The 22,009-nt window shown below is 37.0% G+C and overlaps 1 protein-coding gene across 2 annotated transcripts in view; it reads left to right on the forward strand.

The window, feature by feature from the left end:
* The window catches only part of LOC137344463 (mitogen-activated protein kinase 14), a 63,356-nt gene that overhangs the window by 36,011 nt on the left and 5,336 nt on the right, over positions 1–22,009 (forward strand). Inside the window, exons 6-10 of one of the 2 annotated variants that reach the window (XM_068007444.1) lie at positions 1,369–1,416; positions 6,751–6,865; positions 9,141–9,212; positions 15,231–15,310; positions 21,686–21,764. In XM_068007444.1, coding sequence (XP_067863545.1) covers positions 1,369–1,416; positions 6,751–6,865; positions 9,141–9,212; positions 15,231–15,310; positions 21,686–21,764 — 394 coding nt within the window. Of the gene's footprint in view, positions 1–1,368; positions 1,417–6,750; positions 6,866–9,140; positions 9,213–14,529; positions 14,610–15,230; positions 15,311–21,685; positions 21,765–22,009 lie in introns of both variants that reach the window. The other variant, XM_068007443.1, reaches the window with a different exon arrangement.

Raw genomic sequence — 22,009 nt, forward strand, 5'->3', positions numbered from 1 at the left:
TCGGTGTTAGTGACAAAATGGAGGGGACAGAGGAGAGGGGTTTAAGGAGCTATTTGATAGTGGATAAAAAGCCAGGTATTATCTTTTGCTTGCCACGATGTCTCGAGACATGGGCGGTTTTTGCAGAGGCAAGCACGGCCTGAAGGGTCCATCCAGATCTGGTGATGGATGGTTAAGTTAGTTGTGTGTCAGAAATGAAGTTTACACCCATTATACTTGAGGGAGTGAAAATGGGGGTCATACTGAGTTGGGAGAGAGTAAAGATTTTTACTCTGGACAAGGGCATCAGAAGTGGAAGTGAGGGTAAGGTTAAACAAATCAATGGCGTTAGAAGTATTTTGGAAAATAGAAGGTCAAAGGCTAGACAGCTGGCAGTGACATGGGGGAGGTTTTTATTTTGCAGGGGCGGGTTGGAAGGAAATGGGTGATGAAAGAAAGGCCACGGGAGATGGCAAGATCGAGGTGGTGTCCATGAGTATGGATAGGAGAGTTTATATAGATGGAGTCTTTAATGTGGGTAAGAAACCTGCGAACAAGGGTATATACCACAGATAATCTTGATTTTAGGTCTCTGCGATGGAGTCCATAATTATAACTTAGTAGCAATTTTGCATTGAGATGTACTTGCACAAAAGTCAAATATTGCCTTCCTGGCTGGAGAAACACACAAATGTGTCGACGCATTTTAATTCTAGTAAACACTTTGGGGAAAGAAACTGGAATTGAGAGCAGTTTGATTAACCTCGTAACAGTTTCTATTTTGAGAGCTTATTTAAAAATGTTTGAATTCCAAACAAAATTACTCCATTGTGGGTCAATGGTTCAAGCAGTGGAGATCAGAAAATTCAGTTGATTGTACTCTTTGGTCAAGGAGTAGGGCCACTTGGAGAATTGTATAATATGAGCTAAACAGCTACTTGCTGCTAAATGTCTTGAGGGCCCTGCATCTCCAGTGATTATTTTTCTTTTGTTATGCTAATTTTATCATAGTATATGGAAGATTGCAACATTTTAAAGATTAAGGCATATTGCATCTAAACAAATAGGAGCCCAGTTCAGTCTATCCTGTTAAGCTTTGAAAACTTTTGATGATATAAATGTGGGATCAGTGAATCCAAATAGAAATCTGGGATAGAGGCACTTCGACTAAATCAAAGCTTGAAGGCAACCTTTTATCATAAAGCCTATGTTGTCCAAAATGCCAGAATGTTGCCTTGGCCCTTGTTTAGGTCAGCTTTGCCTTTACCTTTGGCATTTAGTTTGTTTAATGGAATGGTTCAGAATGTATTTTAGCCACTTAGTGTAACAAAAAACAGCCTAGCAAGATCATGTTTAAAAAAAAAGTTATTTTCTTTTGTTTTGTGGTAGGATTTGAAACCCAGCAATCTAGCAGTGAATGAAGATTGTGAGCTAAAGGTAAGGAGACAAAATATTTTTAACAATTCAATTGTTAGCTGACTTACTTAAAAGCTTCCTTGACCAGAATGACTTTCTGTTCTTAAGTGGATAACAGGATATGGGAGAGGCATAGAACCAAAAGAAACTAATATTGAAATAAATTAATTAGTTTGTATGGAATCATTGCTGGCACCCCTAGTGGGTTTCCTTACAGAAGACCAGCATGTGCTGCAGTGCAGATGTAAGTGCAGTTCTCAAAACAAAGAACTTTCTTCTCTCTTCCCACCCCAAGATTAGATCACAATATGAATACTCCTGCCGGCAATAAACAAATTAGTGACTTGGTGTTAATGGCATACTGCGTTGTAATTGCACAAACAATTTTACATTTTTTGTGAACTTCTCAAGTGGTAGTTCTATGTAAAATGTTTTAGTTTATTTCATACAAAGCTTATGAAAATGAAGGACAGGAAAAGACCAGCTGGTCAATTCAGCCTGTTCCAAATGGTCATGGTACAATTAAGCAAGCCATGAATGCCTGCCCCCTCCCCCCCTCCCAAACAAACCCGACCACATAATCTCATAGGAGAGGCAAAAAGAACCCAGAAAAAAAAAGGACTGATTTTATAAATAAAACTCTGGGAAATTCCTCTCCTGCCCTGAAGGCAATGAAACACATTTCAGGAGACCATAAGTGACTGGGGGAGAATCTCCTCCAATACCTACTTACCTTCTATACACAGTTACGTCAGCCACACTCAGAAAATAGTCAAGCTCTTCTTAATTTTGCAACAAATCCGCACTCACTGCAACTTGTTCCATAGGTTGGCAACTGTAAAAAGTACCTCCTGATATCTAACCTAGTTCTATGCTTGCATTATTTATACTTGAGTCCTCTAGTCTCCCTGATCTATCTAATTCAAAAGCTTATCCATGTGGCCTGAATGTAATAATTTCATCATTTTAAAGATCTCTATCACATCTCCTCAAAGTCTATGCTTTTCTAGAGTGAAAGGTCCTAGCTTTCTAAGCCCATCATAGTAACTAAGGGCCTTTGAACTAGGTATCAATCTAGTGGCCCTTCTCTGAACCTTTTCTAAGGCTTGTATGCCACCTCCCATGGGGGGCAGGACTGGGCATAGTATTCTAAATGAGGCCTAACCCAAGGCCTTGTACAAAGACCATTAGTATTTTTTATTTAATCGTCCTAGCAATACATCCTAACGCTGTACTTGCTTTTGCAATACTTTTTTTGTGGAGATAACCTATTGCTATGATATCAGTATACTAGGATAAAATTAGTTTTAATTTCAAGGTGCTATACACCTTGTTTCTCTCTCCACAGATGGTACCCGACCTGAGTGTTTTCCATCGTTTTCTGTTTCTAAGCAGATATACAATACTCTAGAGGCACAACGTAAAGGCACAGAAATTCACTGTGCACTGTCTGTTGGCTTGCTGGCACATCAATGTTTTGCAGAGGAAAGTGGCCTGCCCAAACATAATTCGAATGAGCTTTGTTTCGCAACTGTTTAATGAAAACTTGTTATACAGCCAGGGGAGCTGTTTTTCCCTTCTCGTATATCTGGGGTGATAGAATAATATTGGCTGTTGAGGAAGAGTTTAGGCTTTTCTTCAAAGACACTTAACTGTTGTGGCAAGTTTGGGATCAGGAGACCGCTCCCAACTCAGCTCCTAACCACTCAGTTACCACTCCTTGGCTTAGTGGCCACAGACATCGTCAACTTCTCTTGCTCCTTGTAGTGTCTTCCAGTCCCTATTCAAAACCATCATAATCAGTCCATAAAAAGCCTTCAGTCTGGCTTCTTTCCTACTCAACGCATTGAATCCTTCCAGGGGAAAAAGTCACCAGTAAAATTCCGTATCAATGTGAGTGTATTGTTACCCCACCTCAACCTCTATGGCTTTCAACGTGGCTGACAACTGCATCCTTCTCCACAGCTTCCTCTGGTCCATCGAAGAGTTGTTGATGAGGGTAGTGTGGTTGATGTGTTGATTTTCAAAAGGCATTTGATTAAGTGCCACATAATAGATTTGTTAGCAAAATTGAAACCCGTGGGATTAAAGGGGCAGTGACTGTATGGATAGACATTGGCTACGGGACAGAAAGCAGAGAGTAGTGGTGAACAGTTGTTTTTTTCAGACTGGAGGTAAGTGTGCAGTGTTGTCCCCTAAGGGTCGGCGTTGGGACCACTGCTCTTTTTGATATATATTGATGACCTGGACTTGGGTATACAGGGCATAATTTCAAAGTTTGCAGATGATACAAAACTTGACAATGTAGTGAGTACAGTACAGTGAGGAGGATAGTAACAGACTTCAGGAGGCCATAGACAGACTGGTGAAATGGGCAGACGCATGGCAGACGAAATCATTTTGGTAGGAAGAATGAGGGGAGGCAATATAAAATAAATTATTCAATTTTAAAGGAGGTGCAGGAACGGAGAACTGGGGGTGCATGTACAAAAGTCTTTGAAGGTGGCAGGACAAGTAGAGAAGGCTATTAAAAAGGCATATGTGATCCTTGGTTTTATAAATAGAGGCATAGAGTACAAAAACAAGGAAGTTACACTAAACCATTATAAAACACTGGTTAAGCCCCATTTGGAATATTGTGTCCAATTCTGGGCACCACACTTTAGGAAGGATGTTAAGGCCTTAGAGTGCAGAGGAAATTTACTAGACTGGTACCAGGGATGAGGGACTTAAGTTACACGGAGAGACTAAAGAATCTGGGGTTGTTCTCCTTTAGAGCAGAGAAGGTTATGGGGAGATTTGATAGAGGTGTTGAAAAATCATGAAGGGTTTTGATAGAATAAATAAGGAGAAATTGTTCCAGTGGCAGAAGGGTTAGTAATCAGAAGACATAAATTTAAGGTAATTGGCAAAAGAACCAGAGGTGACGTGAGGAAAAAACTTTTTAGGCAGCGAGTTGTGATGTTTTGGAATGCACTGCCTGAAAGGGTGGTGGAAGCAAATTCAATAATAACTTTCAAAAGGGAATGGGATAAAAACTTGAAGTGGAAAAATTTGCAGGGCTATGGGGAAAGAGCAGGGGTGTGGGACTACTTGGATAGCTCTTCCAAAAAGCCAGCACAGGCATGATGGGCCGAATGGCCACCTTCTATGCTGTACCATTCAATGATTCACCTTGTATACTTCCATTCCTATATCTCAACAGTTAACGCATCTTGTTACACTGGGACAGTAGGAGAGTGACAGATTGTAACAAGGCAGCATCCCTAAGCTGATTTGTGTGTCCAAAGATCAGAATTTGCAAATTTATGCATATGAAGGCAGTATTAGATCATAGACTAATAATTACCCTTTAATTATCTTTGGAGCCAGAGATTGAGTGGACTGCCCAACACATGCTCCATTTCTCTCTAAAGCAGAATGCAATACATTTGAGACCATATTATTCAAGCTAAAACTAGTATAAAAATTGATGAGTTATAATTACACAGAAGAAAGAATACAGCAATTCAGTGCTTGACTTATGCAATACTTAAGTTGTCCTGAAAATAAAAAATCTCAAATCTTGGTGTCCTTTTCAAAATCTTTAAATTGAGTCTTTGAACGTAACATGGGCGTTTCAACTCAACTCCACGCAGCCCTTCCCTGTTTCACATTATAGAAACTGACAGGTGACTGAGAGCTAGCTGTATGTCCTAGTTGTGAAGATATATTCTTGGATTTCTTTGAAGTGGGGGCAGACTTCTTAGAACATCAGGCCAGATCAAAGCAGCTATTTCCCACAAGACAGTCATATTAATCAGTTTTACCAGTCAGATTGATGGTGTGAACAGCATATTTCTGGCTATTCTAGTAGATTTTTTTTTTGCTTTGTGACACCTGACTTCTATATTAAATAACTTGGCTTGAGACAACCCCATGTGTCTGACATATGTTTAATGTTTCAAAGAGGGAATGTCTGGTGCAATTAACTTGAGTATATGTAATGTCTTCCCTATGGGAAATGAGCTGTCTCAGATAGCTAACCTATAGAAACATAAATATTGCAAGTATTCATGCATTTTCTTTTCCCCTGAAAGAACAAAAGATCTCAGAATATGGTTGACTAAAGCCCATTTAACATTTACAATATTCTGGCCTATCTAGTTTCATATGAAAGAGACATGATGCAGAAAACTTTCGTACAAAGTATGACAGACATCAGCTTTGCCATGTAACTTTCTCCTCCTCATCCCCTTTCCCTACCCAACCCACTGTGAAAATAGATACTTGTCAGTGCCACTTACACAGTGCTTGCGCGAACCTGTCTGGTCTTTTGCTCAGATGAACAATCCAGAACAATGCTGACTTTCCAGTTAAAACGCTCGATGAGAAGAGTGAAGTTCTAAATGATAGCCATGCTCCTTTGGCAACTCTCACCTCCTGTACGTTATGGTCCTGTATGCAGCAAGAGCTGGGTGTATTGCTTGCCTAGCATTATATTCTCCCCCCCCCCCCCCCCCCCCCCCCAAAATCCATAACCCTATGTTTGCCTTTTGAATGAACTGCATCAAGTAGTCAGATCTCACCAGTGATTGACTCATAGCTTTGCAAGAACTTTGCCGTCTGCTTTTCCTGCTTGTGTGACTGATGTGTAACTAGAATAACTAACTCTTCTTCCCAATTGAAGGACCCACTCTGCCCCTAACTAATACACCAATTATGTGACTCCTCTATACTTTGCAATTTGGGTGTAAGCCTGATTCCTACTATCCTCTCGTATAGCATGTTGGAACAAGTTTATTTTCCAAAAGTGGTAGTGGTGGATCTGTATAAGAAATAAAATATGAATTAACATTTAAAAAAAAAAATATCATTGATGCACCAAAAAAAGTTGAAATGTACGCTTCGTAGAGAAACTTAATTTGTTTTGTATAGACTGGCACCAGTTCTTGTATCATATTTTACTGCCAAAAATCATTAGTTGCTCACTAGTGAACTCAACAGGCATAATACAGCAATGCAGCAAGAATACTTTACTTGGACCATTGCGTTCCCTCCTCAGATTCAACTTTGACCAAACTTGTCCTGAGGAGGAACACCACTTGCAGGTGTCATTGGAGACTAGAATTAAGTCACCAGTTGAATGCCCCAGTGTTCTTGGATGTAATGACCTGAAAGCTGGGGTGAATGTAATATTGTTAACTGTCAATACGGTAATTGGATTTGAAGAGTAGCCTGTTTAAAAATGATTTCTTTCCTTCTGCTAATTGCAGGGAACTCATTTACTTATAAAAACTAGGTGTAATTTTGACCCTTTAATTTTCAACAGTTTTAAAATTCTGTGATCTTTCTATAATTGTTTTATGCTTATAGATCTTGGACTTTGGATTGGCTCGTCATACTGATGATGAGATGACTGGATACGTAGCCACCAGGTGGTATAGAGCTCCAGAGATAATGCTAAACTGGATGCATTACAATCAAACAGGTGAGGCACAGCAACAAGGTGATCGACACATCACTTTCGACTTTTTTAAAAATCTGAACAATAATTACTCTTGAATTTTTATATTAAAAAATAACAGGGCTTCATTTCTTTGGCACAAGAGGAAACTTGTTTGAATTTTGAATTATACCTAATTTTTCAAAATTGGTCATCTACTACATTATGTAAAGCTACAGAACTTGTGCCACTGCACTGTTCTTTTTTTCCTCCCCAGCTGAAAGGTTATGTTTTTGCTCTGTCATTCCTTCTGTTACTGTATGGGGATAAGCTTTTAGTCTACTCAAGATTGGATTAGTCATTGATTTTGTAATTATAATTCTGTTTCCAACCCGACCAGTGCGTATTTTCACGGGTACGTGTTGGCAGTTTTCTCCAGAGTGTTTAAACAGTCGCATGTTGGGAGCTGTATGTAGTGTGCTATCTTTTTTAGGGGTGTTTTGAGCTGATCAAGTGATAACTCTGCAATCCTAGTGAATGCACATCTTGGGCATAGACTTGCATTGGAAAATGTTGTTAGATGCATTTTACACACAAAAAAATGACTTATTGATGGATTATGCTGATTGCTCATACTGTTATTTCCATGTGTCCTTGGTAGTTCCTCTGGTAGTTTTTTCCACATGCTGTGCTCTGGTTTGATTCAGGTAGATAGAAATAATTACATAAGTAAATCTGTAATGCTTGCAACGGTGTTTTCTGTTGGTGCCCTGAGCCTCAAGTTCAAGTAATTTGCCAGACTTATCAACATTAGTTGAAAAAACTTGAGCTAGCATGCTACAGGTTATAGCATGACTATAACTATGCTTTTATTGTTTGAATTTTCAGTATAAACAAATTAAAGAAAGGCAGGCGCTGTAACAATTTAAAATACATTACAAAATATAAAGAATGCTATTTTGAAATTTGGCAACGTTTAAAGTTCCATTTGTCACACATGGAATATAGTAATACAGCTCTTTACTATGCATCTGTTCAAGGTGTGGCTTTTTGTAATTAAGGCCAAGATATATATATCATTTTATCTTGCCGTTTTCATTTTTTACCAAATATCTCGGTAATAGCACTTGGTGTGTTTAAGCAGAACCTTTTGATAAAACATATTAAATTCAGAACTTTCCTCAACTCATTTAATTGTACAGACTTTCTGGAAGTTGCTACCTGTTTGTTTATATAAAGTCACTGATTTTGCATTCTCAGTATTAACTTCTAGAAATTGTAGGTGCAGGTCTGTGTAGCTTGCTAGCACAAGTCTCTTCAGCAACAGTGATGGATCTGGGATTCTGCATGGACTTGAGGTTCAGGCTTCTCACATAGTCAGAGCTCCAATGGAAAAAGTTTGCTATAGGCCTTTTAAACAAAAATTCTGTTGTACAGGCAAGTTTAATCATTTTTTTGTAATTTTTAATGTCTCTTATTTTACAGACTTTATTTTCGGTAGTAAGTGCACAGATTAGTGGAGAACCCAAAATGATACCAGAAAGGTTTTACAAAAGAATATTTAGAGCAGTTTCACCTTTTTAATTGGTGGCTATTGCTGTATGTCTGTTTTTCACGAGTGGCTTTTTGACCTTTTGTGATTGGTGTTTTTTAAAATTCCTGCTTGATTAGTGTGCTACCCACCTATTCAGTTGTGATTTGTTGCCGTTTGATTCAAGTTTCATATTTATAAATCAGGTGCAATTATTATAAAGAAATTTGCAGGTGTGATGGACGAACACATACTAGATAGTTTTTTTTGTTAAGTATGCATCAATCACACATCAGACGTCATACTTTAAGATGGAAAACTGTTTCTTAAAAATGTATGAGCAGGCTAATCATTGACCTGGAATGTTTACAAGCAGCTACAGCTGCCTTCTGATTGATTTATAATTAGCTGCATTTATCTGGATTTGTCTATTTAGAGCTGTGACAACTTTTTAAAACTAACTGCACTATAGCATTTAGCATTATTCTGTCTTTTAATTGTTTTTGATGACTGTAATGTTGGTGGTGTCTTCTGTTGCTACATCCCATATCAAGGGTAAAAATGGACACAATTATTTTTGAGATTTCAGTTGTTTGACACTTAATGTCTATAAAAACATAAATTAAAATACTATGACCAGTTTTAAAAAGCCACTTTTAAAAAAATTTCATGAGCCTTGAGGTGTACACAGTAAGTGGAAAATTTTAAGTGTTAGTGTTTTTTAAAATTCCTAAATAATCCATGCAGGATCAAACAAATACTAACTATCTTCTCTCTTTCTATCTCCAGTTGATATTTGGTCTGTTGGGTGCATTATGGCAGAACTGCTGACAGGAAAGACTCTATTTCCAGGCACAGACCGTATCCTTGATCGCTTTTTTAAAAAAAAACTTGGCACCTCTTGAATTTTTTTTGTTTGTGAGCAGGGGTAAAGATTTTATGTTCTGTTTTAGCCATGAATATTAACCTGTAACCTCAGTAACAAGTGCTTTATTAAATTTTCACAATCTGGTAGTGTCTTAAGACCATTCTTTTCAGAGGCAGGCATTTAATAATGCATTTTTAACAAAAATAGTAACTTCATCTCCATTTAAACGCTATTGTGCTCACTGAATTTGATAAGTAACTTCTCTGAACAAACTGCCTCACTTTTCGAAAAGTGAGACATCCATGTATTCCTTTGCATCCATTAATTTGAATCAAAAGCCTTTGATTTAAAATTTTAAAAAATCCCTTCACATTTTGACAGATCCGCAACATTTTCATGAAATGGGTTTATCAGGTGCAAGATTTCTTTTCAAAATGGGTGCATTGGGAACTAAGCTTTCTGTATTGCTACTTTATTGCTAATTACTTGCATGATGCTCTAGATAATTCTACAAATGCCTTTTAAACAAATTGCATCTCAATTTCAAAATGTAGTAATTTTACAAAACTGGAGTTTCCATGTCAGACGATCAAAATTACTTTTGGGAATGGTCATGCTCGAGAACCATCTGCCCTGGCTTTACCCTACTTAAACTCCACTTTGTCCAGAACTCAGTCACCTGCTTCCTATTCTGCACTCCTAAAGGCCTGGTTCTTGACAACTTTCATTGACTCCCTATTTCCCAATACATTGACCTAAAATCTTTATCCTTGTTTTCAAATACCTCTGATTTTGTCTTCTCTACCTATGCAATCTTCTATAAACCTACATCCCAGCAAGCACTCTCTGCTCCTTCACCTCTGGTCCACTGCACGTTCTCATGCTCCTCTCCTTACTATCTGATCCATGGTCAGTGGCAGAGTATCGGCTATCATGCGCTTGTCCTCTGGCATTCTCCTCTTGAACTTTTCTACTTTGCTCCTCAAAACCTACCTCTTTGTGCTTTTGGTCACATTTCCCAATTCCTCTCCACCAACCACCATCACCACCACCCCCCTGCCCCCAAAACCTGGTTTTAAGCACCCGGGACATTTTGCTTGCTATAAAAGTGAACGGTATTGTGAATACTAATTTTGTGAATCAATATATGTTCTCTCCAAACTTGAAGACTTTCCAGTTTTTTTGGCAAGTAGTTTATTAAAACAATATCATGGTGATAAGTCTCCAACTTTTCTTTTGAAAATCAGCATACAGGATATTGCCAAACATGAGCTGGTTAACTTTGTTAAAAATGGAGTTGAATTGTTACATTTTATAAATGATGTGCCCTTTTTAGACTTCATTACTTTCAAAAATAATTCATGACATTGGCAAGTTTTTACAGCATAAGCTCAAAATGCTTTGTTGGATTACTGGGTACCAAATTTCTCTACTTACTGCAAAATGATTTTTTTTGACATCAGAGTACTGATATTGTTGCTTTCTATCTGAGAAATTTGGGCTGTTGTACCTCTGACAAATTAATGATTTTTTTTGTTACTGATTGCATTCCCACCTTTTTTGTTTAGTTTACCCTGACACAATTAACCTCCGCTAATGCCAAACATTTAAAGATTTGAGCAAAGCAGAATGTGGGGGAAAAAAACTGGTCGCTGTTTAATCCATTTTTAAAAAACTTTTAAGCATCTCCCGTTTAAGTTTGAAAATGTTTGTGTAGAAATAGTTAAAATCATAGCACATTGCATGTAACAAGAGGTTACTTTAATATACTTTAACGTATATTAAATGACTAAAAAAAAATGAGTTTTGCTTCAACCTCCAAATAGGATAGGTTCCTCTTTTAGTAAGATCCCTTCAATACAGAATTTTTTTTTAACAGTATAGTAATTCCCACCCCTCTCATGGCTTTTCTCTTCACAATGTTTCCCTTTACCTATATGACGTAACAATCCAGTTTGTTTCAGATGGAAGATTTTTTTCACTTCAACCAATGAAACTAAACTGTGTTCAGTAGCCTGTGTCCTGATATTGTTTCCAAGCAAAACTAATTCCTTTTCCAAAATCATTTTGTTCTTGGTTCCTTACTCTGCCAACTACACACTGGCACAAGTCAGACTACACAACAATTTCCATTGCTGCATATTTCACCAAAGTAATGACTTCAGCTCTAATGTCTATTGGAAAAATTAATATTTCAGAAAATCTTTCTCTGCTGCTTGTACTCTTAACATTAAATACCTGTCAGACCTTCGCCATTTCTGACATTTTGTGCTTGGATGTCTTTACAAAATTACTGTACGAGCAATGTGCTGGTATATACCTTTTGTGGTTGTGAACTTTTCCACCCAGAAAACTTTCATGCTTTGCCAGGTTTTTAGCAGACAATCTTTCATCCTAGCACAGCATATTGGTTATTTTTTTAAGACATTGTGATTTTGTTTTTTGTGTAGTGAGCTACTGAACTGAATAAAACCTATACCTGTGGATTATCAGTACAGTTATATTTGCATTGTTCTATAAATTACATTTGAATTGCCTTTTTGAGTGATTCCCTGTCTGTCAATGGTATTTTTAGAAATTTTTGAGCTTTGCTCATTTTTCTGTTAATTGCTAGCTTGAGTTTTTCTACATAAATGCAGTGTGCCAGATCTGTATGCAAATACTTTACAAACATACTTTAATCATAAAATTGTTTGTAGATTTGTTAGCACTTTATGCATGGATTAATGCTTTGTGTTGCTGTGGAATGTTTTGCAATTAACCTATTTTCTCAATGCTTATATTCTCTCCTGGTTTAATTGTTCTTTTGCTCAGAAGGAAGACCACAGCTGTGACCTCAACTGTGCATGTCACATAATTGGTTACAGGAAAGTGCCCCAGTATTTTATAACTCCATGGTTACTTGAAATTTGCATGAGCCATAGTTTCATGTGTTTACACTTGTGCTTTGTGTTTTGTCTTTACTAACCCAATCCTACTCAGACAAACATTTTAATTACTAGCTGGACCTCTTAATGCTTATATCACAGGAAAGTTAACTTGTGGGTTACCTTTGCATGCAGTCTTAACCAAGCTTACACACTGAATATAGTTTTGAGGGGCTGAATTCAAGTTTAAAACTTAATTATGAAGCAAGGATTTGACTTGTGACATGATGGTATTAAGAGTATGTATCATAATTAAAATCACCAATACCTATACTTGATTATATTAAGTTTTTAAAAAGTTATTGAATAAATGAATCCCCTTTAAATGTGCTATGGGTAAGTAGTACATTAAATGATTTGATTTAAAAAGTCCTTGTGGAGATTCCTGTGAGTAAAGGCACCAAACAACACTCAGCCATTCAGACTAGAAGCTTCCAATTTCAATTCTTGGTCTGTGCTAAGCTAACTGTTCTCAGCTGGGGCAACAAGTGGGGTACTACAGTTGGTCTGGGGGGAATAGTTGGGGTTCCTGCTCTTAATAACTATCCAGAAACTGTTGCTAGAAAGTACATTTGTATGGGCATTGGGTGAGGACAAGATCAGGTTGCTCCTGATTGCACTAATGATTGAAAAGCATGTCAAAATTGCCTGACACTCTGAGTGGCCACTTGGGGAAGGTACTGTAGGGCTGCTAGTGCTCGAAAAACTTTATGCCAACATGAATGAGCACCTTCAGAAAAGAAGCAGTGTTTAGAGCCTATAGTTATTTGTTAATCCTAACTCTTAATTGATGATGAATCTGACCATTTTCACCTTGTTTTGGGATTTTTTTAATAAAACTATTCTAAATTCTTTAACCCATAAAACAATACTAATATTGGTGCAAGTGTTTGAATTTCCTTTTTTATCAGTAGACTAGGATTTAAAATTACTATGCATCACAGATGTTTGATGTTTAAATTGTAAAGCTTTTAAAAGTCCATGGGAAGCTTCCTGTGAAATCTTTTGCTTTCACTCTGCTTTTATGTTTTGTAGTGAAAATTTGGATTGAATTCTGGACATGCTGATCAATTTTGTGAACTGGCTGCTTCTAGTGTGCTCTTTCGATCTCTCTTCTGATGCTGCAGTACATAAATCAATTTTTTTTGCTTCAAATATCCATAGGAACTATACTGAGTGTAATTCTGAAATGTATTATCTATAGATCATAGAATTAACATTTGGGGGGATACTTCAAATAAAGATGTCATTTTTTATGTACTAAAGTGCATCTAGCATCGGTAGACTGCACTTGGATGTATGGGAGTGCAAAAATTAAGCATTTTGTTGGCTTCATAAATTTATTTCAGTTGGAGGTGAAATGAAGTGTTTGCCTTAAATGTGGCCTTGTTTGAGACTGCTGATATTCGAGTGCCACAAATCTCAACCATGCCACTAGATTGGATATCATAATAGGGAAATGTTGATAGTTGTTGTCTAGTCCTGTATTAGCTTCCTTTCTAGTGCTTGGTTTTAGCATTTAACTGACATCCTGATTGTGGTCAATGCAAGAGCATAAGAATCCCCAGAAAGCAGGAGGGGGAAATTTTTTTTTTAAATGGAGTAAAATGTGTGTCTGAATAGGATATTTTTATTTTGGCAGTGGTTTAGAGTTGTATCGGTAATATGACAGCAGTATTATGCTAAACCAGCTTTTTGTATCCTGCAAGTGTTGCCACAGGTTACACACACTGGCACTGCACCATTTCTAATAAAGATATAGACAAATAAGAAAAAAATGTAGTTGAAAAGTAATTGGATAAACAAAGCTAAAACCAAACTTCTACAAATTTAAAGCATTGGAAGAAGCTTGAAATTCTGTACCCAAAGGTACACATTTCTTTGTTTTCCACTCATTTCTATTTAGGATATCCTCAGCACTTGTTCAGTAGCTTCAGTGTTAAACTGCATGTATGTAAATACATATGAAACAATTCATCAAAAAAGTTTTAAACTAATATTTCTACATGTAGCAACATCAATGCTGATGATTGGCATTATCGGCATTTCCCACTTTGTCAGACTGCAATAGCCCAAAATTAATCATTTTCTATTTTTTAATTCTCACTTCGAATCTTGAGTATTACTCTAGAATTGAACTTTGTTGCTGAGCAAAACAGATTTTCTCTTCCTGCCTCAAAAAATCACTACCTGTACAGTTTTTATGAAAGCCATAACCCTCAGTTATCAGAAATTAACAAAATACTAATGAACAGTTCGTCACCTATGACCTGAACATTGGCTCATGATTCCTCTGAACTCCATTATCGTTACAACTCTAAAATGCATTGGCCGTTTTTGTTATAACCTGTCCCCTATGTTTTCCTTTATGTTACAATGTTAGATATTGATCAGTTGAAGCTAATAATGCAGCTCGTCGGAACACCAGGGCCAGAACTTTTGATGAAAATATCATCTGATTCTGTGAGTTTGTATTGCCTGTACTTTCCACTGATAGTTATTGACCATTCCTAGTCAGTCACTTCTTGCAACACCTCAAATTAAAGCACCAAACCACAAATTAATTGGCACGGTTTGGTTTTCTACTAGAAATGTGTTTTTTATTGTTGTGGTGATTTTAGTTAATACAGAAATAGTATTGTAGGTAGTAATGTTTTACCCTAATCCATAACAAGCCTAAAATAACACAGTACCTCAGTTTCTTACCTGATTGATTTTTTAAAATAAGTTTTTACTAAATGTGAGGTTTGACAACATAAAATATTGATGAATGTTTGCAGTTTGCTTATATTTGAAGTGCTCTATATATCTTTTTAAAAAAAGTTTTAATACAATAACATCCATTTAGAACTAACAAATCTAACACCACAGCATGCTGGGTAAGTGGTCACGGTCTTTTTCCCCTCTGCATGCTTGTGTGTCTTTTTATTTTCCACTGCATCCTGTTGACCTTCTCTAATATAACAACCAGCAGCACATAAATTTTATTAAAATAGTTACTAAAGTTGCTGAAAACTACAGTTTTTCAAACCTTTTGAGTACCCTTTTGAAAACTGGATAAACGCCTTGACCTGGGCGTTCAAGATATTAACCAGCTTCAGCAGATCATGAGATTGACAGGAACCCCTCCTGCATCCTTAATTAACAGGATGCCCAGCCATGAGGTGAGACAGACAGGCTACCAATGAACTCCTCGTAGGAGAGGACTTTTGTTGCTACTCATGTATTTACTGTATATTTGGATCAATGGACTACTTAACTGATGCACAGTGTCAATTTTACAGTAAACTTAGCTGCCAGTTGTTCTTGTTTGGGATGAATTATCCTCAGTTTCCTTGTTGATTTGTGGGCAAAATGCAAAATTTATCTGAAAGATTTTAATGTAACAACTTGACATACAAGTTGTTTTGTGGGCCAATATAATATCCATTTAAGGTTTCTAAGGTCTTTGCGGTGTTCTACTTTAAACTAGTGTTTCCTAACAATGCACCACGTAGAAAACCCACTGCTAATTGAGGACAATTGTACAGATAAATCCTGTTTGGGTCAGAATTGCAAGCAATAATTTGAGCCAGTTGGGTGGTTCAGATTACTGTTCTTATTTCTGCAGTCCTGGGAACATGGATAGTTATGAATTTCATATTTTTGAAGATAATTTTTGCTTCATGTCACCTTTTGGTGTGGAGGATTGTTTAAGTATTTTTGTGGGTTTCAATTCTTTCATGTGTTAATGTATTTTTTCACAACCAAAGTACCTAGCTTTAAGATACACTGTCTCTTGTGCATGTTTTTCTTGGTCACTGTGAGGGTTTCCTGAAATTAAAGGACATTGTGTGTAAAGCAGTTTATTTTATAGGGCCTCTGTAATCCCATTAAAATCTATAGCGTTTAGCCAAGCAACCATTTCATGTTGTTAATCAGCTATGAATGCTTAAAGCATATAACTTAAAGTTGGGGGAACAAAAGTTGAAAGTTGTACCCATGAAATGGTCTTATGTAATTTTTTAAAAATTACATAAAAATAAGATACATGTTCTAATAATGAATTTCTGTAAAAGAGAACTTATCCACTATTCATTCAGCTATGCAAATTTAAAATCTTCTAGGAATCGGAAATGTAATTTTATTCCAACTTTTATGTATGGTGTCAATATTTTAAATTCTTGTGATTCCTTGGAAGGTAGGAAGTTCTGCAATTACCAAAGTCAGACCCTGCTAACTACAGATGATTATTCCAATTACCAATTATTTCAAAGCTCATGGAAAGCACAATGAATAATTGTATGTAACTGTGACAAAAATGATGTATCATAATATTTGTTTCTTTCTATACTGGTGCATTGGAAGGTTAAACAATTTTACACTCTCAACTGCCCAGCTTGTTATCTCTGCTCTGGATATCTTGGGTGGGGGGAGAGACTAAGTCATTCATTTTAAATACAGGCATGTTTTGAATTTTGTTTAATATGTTTGATTGGCAAACCTTTGAGTTTAAGAAATACATATTTAAATTTCCTTTGTCCTGATAAAGCTTTGACAAGTATTTCTCAGCTTTTCTTGTTTCAATTGAATAGTCTATCTAAAAGCCATCGGGGATAGATAGGTCAGAGATTATTCATGGAAGGTTAGAGTGAACTATCATAAGGTCAATATTCACTGACTTTGTGCCATGTCCAATTCATATGAACATATGAAATTGATGGGCAGGAAAAGAACATCTGGTCCATCAAGCCTGCCACACCTCATGATGGCTTGAGCAACGTGACAAAACACTTTCCACCTCACTCCAACCCTCTGTCCCTCCACCATGTAATCTCCTGGGAGAGCCAAAAAACCCACGGCCAATAAGGGAAAAAATATTCTGGAAAATTCCTTTCTGACCCCCCTCGAAACCAATCCAGGAGGTCGCATGGATCATGTATTATCTATAAAGACATTTACCTTCTATATAATGCGATCTCTGCCCCAGTCAAGAACTGGTCCAGCTCCCTCTTGAAGGCATGCAGAGAGTTAGCACCTATCACACCAGCCGGCAAAGTATATTGATGAATAGTGCTGCAGGCAAAACTGTTGCTTCCATCTTCTGAGGAGGGATAGTTCAGCATATAACAATTGTAAATCTACAGTGTGCCTTTGCTAATGTTCACTTATCAGTGTTACCGTTTGCTAAGTCTGGCAGTCTGTTCTACCACAGTTCACGTGCCTTCCAAAGTTTAAGTTACATGAGGGCAAATGAAGGAACCAGTGAGCCTAAATATAGTGGTGAGGGTTATCTGCTTGACCCTTGGGCTTGCTATTGAGATATTTGGCAGGTGAAGATGAATTCCAATTTGTAGGGTGAAGAGCATGCCTACAGGAAAGATCTGAGACATTAAACAGGAGAAAAATATCAATTAAGTAAAAATCTAAAAAATGGTAACCTCGCAATCCCAAGGACCTGATATACAATCACCAATTTGATTGTGGAACAAATCTGTCAGCTTGTGATACTGTCAATAGCCTTCAGAAGAGCTTTGCATTTCAGTCTTATTAAAGACCTGCAGTCTTGTGCCTTATCTTGGTGTGTGCTTTTGAACTTCATACGTAACTTCCGCAGAGGTTGCAAGTGCATTATGATAGATAAACATCTTTCCAACACCTACACAAGGTCCCTCTGTATCTTGTCTTTTTTAACAGCCTAGCAGATGTTTTGTTGATGTCGGTTCTCTAGAATGGTAACTTCCCATCTAAAAGACAAACAGTGACTGAATTGCTGCAGGCATATGTGAACAGAATCCAATGGTGGATAAGCAAATTATCTTCAGTATTAAGAAGACTAAGTCAATAACTATGAAAAGATTGCCTAGAGATGTTGCCCCCTCACCTCTTTGGGGATACTGAGAGCTTTTTAGTTAGACACACCACTCTTTGGTAATTGCATCTGAATTAAATTGGAGCAAATAAAGAGCAAATCTGGCAGAAGTGTGGGAATTCTTGAGAAAGGTCTGCCCTGCTTGCCACTAGCAATTTCATTGTTCAAATCAATGGACTGAAATGAGGCAGCCTTCCCATGTCTCAAATAAAAACAGAAAATGCTGGAAACACTCAGCAGTTCGGGCAGCATCTGTAATTTCATGTCTCTGTTCACCTACAACTTCAGAGTGATTTATCTGGGCAGAGTCTTGAACACTGGAGCAGCACTACAGGAATAGCTAATCCTTTAGCAACACCTCTATGCTTATGCCAGGAATATAATAGCCATTGCAATTGTATCTCCTAATTTATGTAGCAGTCCAAAAAATGTTGAGGCTATTGCTAACTAGCTTCACACATGACTTGTTTATAGATCATGTTTTCACACTGGGCTGAGTACAGCAGATTTCTGAACTTTTTTGCATTTGTGCACTTAATAGTACATTATCTGCTATTATAAGCACTGCTTTCCTTTTTAGTAGCTGACACTATCTTTTGAAAATTGGAAAGGAGAGTCCCCAGGATTGTATCATAATGTGCAAGGGTTTTCTGACAAATGAGCTGTTGTGTATCACTGAGAAAGAAAGAATAAACTTGCATTTCTATAGTGCCTTTTTATGTCTCCAGGACATCCAAAAGCACTTCACAGTCAATGAATTACTTTAAGTGCAGTCATCGTTGTTTAGTAGGCGAACATGGCAGCCATTTTGCACATTGCAAGGTCCCACAAACAGCAATGAGATGATGAATTGGGTTTATACACAAGACATATCCTTGGGTTCAGCAATATGGCCACTGCTGTAAGCATTCTTAGTATACATTAAGGTCCAGAGTGCGCCTTTTCTGCCAAATGTCTAGGTAAACGATAGACCCAGAATTGTTGAGGACTCTCTCACTATACAGTGTCTACTAGAAGGTATTACATGCTAACACACGATTCTTCAGTCTCCAGAAGCAGAGTAGAGTGGATATTCACTCTTGCCAAACCAAACACTCGTGGCTTAGAATAGACAAATGATTTTATTTATGTAAGATAGATGAATGGACAGTAAGTAGTATCACACCATAAAATAAATACTACTCTTCCCTGTTACATAAATTGTAAACAATTTTACAACACCAAGTTATAGTCCAGCAATTTTATTTTAAATTCACAAGCTTTCGGAGATTTTCTCCTTCCTCAGGCAAATGTTTCAAGAGCTCCTTGAAGCCTACGCATTGCGTAGGCTTCAAGGAGCTCTTGAAACATTTGCCTGAGGAAGGAGAAAATCTCCGAAAGCTTGTGAATTTAAAATAAAATTGCTGGACTATAACTTGGTGTTGTAAAATTGTTTACAATTGTCAACCCCAGTCCATCACCGGCATCTCCACATCACTGTTACATAAAAGAATAGATGCCACTTGATGGTCCCTAAACATAGACTTTAAACTGAAGTTTATTTACGGTAGCTACTGCCTAGCCTAGCTCCCCTTGCTAGGCTGGCTGTGGACTCATCCCTGATGCCAATATAATTCCATAATATTGGAGCGAACTTAGCTTTGAGGGAGCATGCATTGAGGATGGAAAATCCTACTTGCCTTTTGGCAATCCAGTGAAGGATGGTCATTCTAAGTTTCTACCTGTATGCTGTTACACTACCTAACGTACTTTCAAAAAAAACTCATGTTTAGCTTCTTAGCAAATAGGGCGCATTGTTTCCACACTTAATGCATGCCAGAAAATTTCTCACAACTACACTCATATTGCTAAATAACATATAGTAGAGCATCATTTGCAGTATTGTGAGCACATTGTGTCTAAACATATCCTTTCTGTCTTGATCACTTATAGAAGGTGCTAATGTGTTGGTGCTTTGACTATTGTACGATGGAACACTTGTATATTAACCTGTCCCTAGAGACCCAGAAAGATTTTTTTTTTCAGATGTCTTTGCTTTTCCTGGGATGTGGTCAAAAAATTGACAAGTAGAGAATATCTTGATAAATATGGAATGTTATGTTGACACCATAGTACATATCCTTCATAGTTCCCAACACAATGATCCCTTTCAGTTCTAAAGCAGAAAGTACTCCGAATTGTTGTAGTTTCCATTTAGTTGGTCTAAAATCCTGTTTTTCAGTCTTTTACAATTGACTAAAGCGCATCTGTTTGATGCAGGTATCAGCACCAGATGTCTGCCACTTTGTTTACTGAATGCCTGGCTAAGATGCTTAAAGTTGGGTACATTCCAACAGCTTTTTCTTCCCCCCCCCCCCCCCCCCCCCCTTGAAGTTTTGGCTTCTCTGCAGTCACATGCATTGACTCATTTAAGTTAGCCATGCAAACAATTTTTCAATGTCTTCACTTGTTTCCTTCGAGACTTGATGAATTCAAAATTGTCCTTGTACTGTAGACCGAGAAGTGAGCAATGGTTAATTTGTTCAACTACGTACAAAATGGTGGGTTAATAGCTTTCTGATTGTCTTCGGTATCCAAATCTGTTTGTATGTATGTTAATTCTGATGAATACCTCCATCTGTCCTTAAAAACCTGACCGGATGGGTCTGTTTGCAAAGACATCTGTCAGTGGTAGGATTAATTTTCTAAGTGTTGGACTCTCTAATTTTAGTTCTTCCCACTTGTAGATTATTTTGATTCATTGTCCGTGGAATTTTTGATATGGCTTCAAAATTTGCTGGGATGCTTGTATCGGTTCAACAAAATTACTATTTGTTCTGAACTGACTGTGTGCCTCCATACTTGAGTAGGAATCATAGTGTAATTAGCAGTGAGAGTTTTTGTCAAACAGCAGGTATATAAGAATTGTGAGCATATAGTATTGTCAAATACATTCAAATTCTACAAATTGTTTTAATTATAAATGTGTATTCTGTCCATTTAGAAGTGAATTGTTTAGGTTGTGCAAATTGCTTATTTAAATGAAACATAGCAACGAATTGGACAAAGTAAAATTCTGATTACGTTCAGTGGATAATTCAAGAGAAAAGGTTTACCTTGAGTTAACATTTTTGTATGTATTAATTGAGCTTTTATTGGTGTGTTGGGTGAGATTCAGGTTTATATAAATATTTTGTTAAAAGTTGCCCATAAAATGATGCGCATCAGTTCAGATTAGTCTCACTATTGCAATTTTTGCAGAAAAGTTTGACAACTAAAAATATTCCCAAATCTTTGGGATATGACCTTCATTGTGGCCAGTTAGGGAAGTGTTCTGGTTGTTTTCTTGATGCTGCACTGTGGCATGTCTAATTTTTTTTTAAGAAGTGCTAAATAACATGTTTGAAATTATTTTTTCTTGAATATTAACTTGTGGTATCACTTTTCAAGTGATCTTTAAGTTTTATCTGTTTCACAAATTCAAAACCAAATGAACAACATTGTGATTGGACTTGCACAGAGATATTTCTGATTTTGATAGGTGACCATGAACTAAAAAATGTTTCCTAAAATGTAAATATTAGTGTTCAGTATGGGTCTGTAAAAGACCCAAGAAAAGTGATACTGCAGCTTGGATTAGTATTGAGAGTATGGATTCTTTTTTATACTTAACAGAATATAAATAAATCCATGTAAACTATTTCTGCAGGCTAGAAACTACATACAATCATTACAGCACATGCCAAAACAAAGCTTTGAAGATGTATTCATTGGAGCTAATCCTCAAGGTAACTGCATTTTAATATTATCTGTATTCATATATATCTTTATAAATCAACTTGGTTCTCTATTTCTGATTTGAAAAGACAGTAAGCATTGTATTCCAGACCCCTATTGTTGCCACATTGGAAGTGGAAGAGAAAATGTAGAAGTGTGGATTAGGTTGTCTAATGTTTATATTTTTTTCCTTTTGTGGAGAAATAATCATCAATTAAGAATTTGATATCCGAATTCACTTTGTTAGGAATTGCAG

The sequence above is a fragment of the Heptranchias perlo genome, chromosome 27, assembly GCF_035084215.1.
Source record: "Heptranchias perlo isolate sHepPer1 chromosome 27, sHepPer1.hap1, whole genome shotgun sequence".
Lineage (NCBI taxonomy): Eukaryota > Metazoa > Chordata > Chondrichthyes > Hexanchiformes > Hexanchidae > Heptranchias > Heptranchias perlo.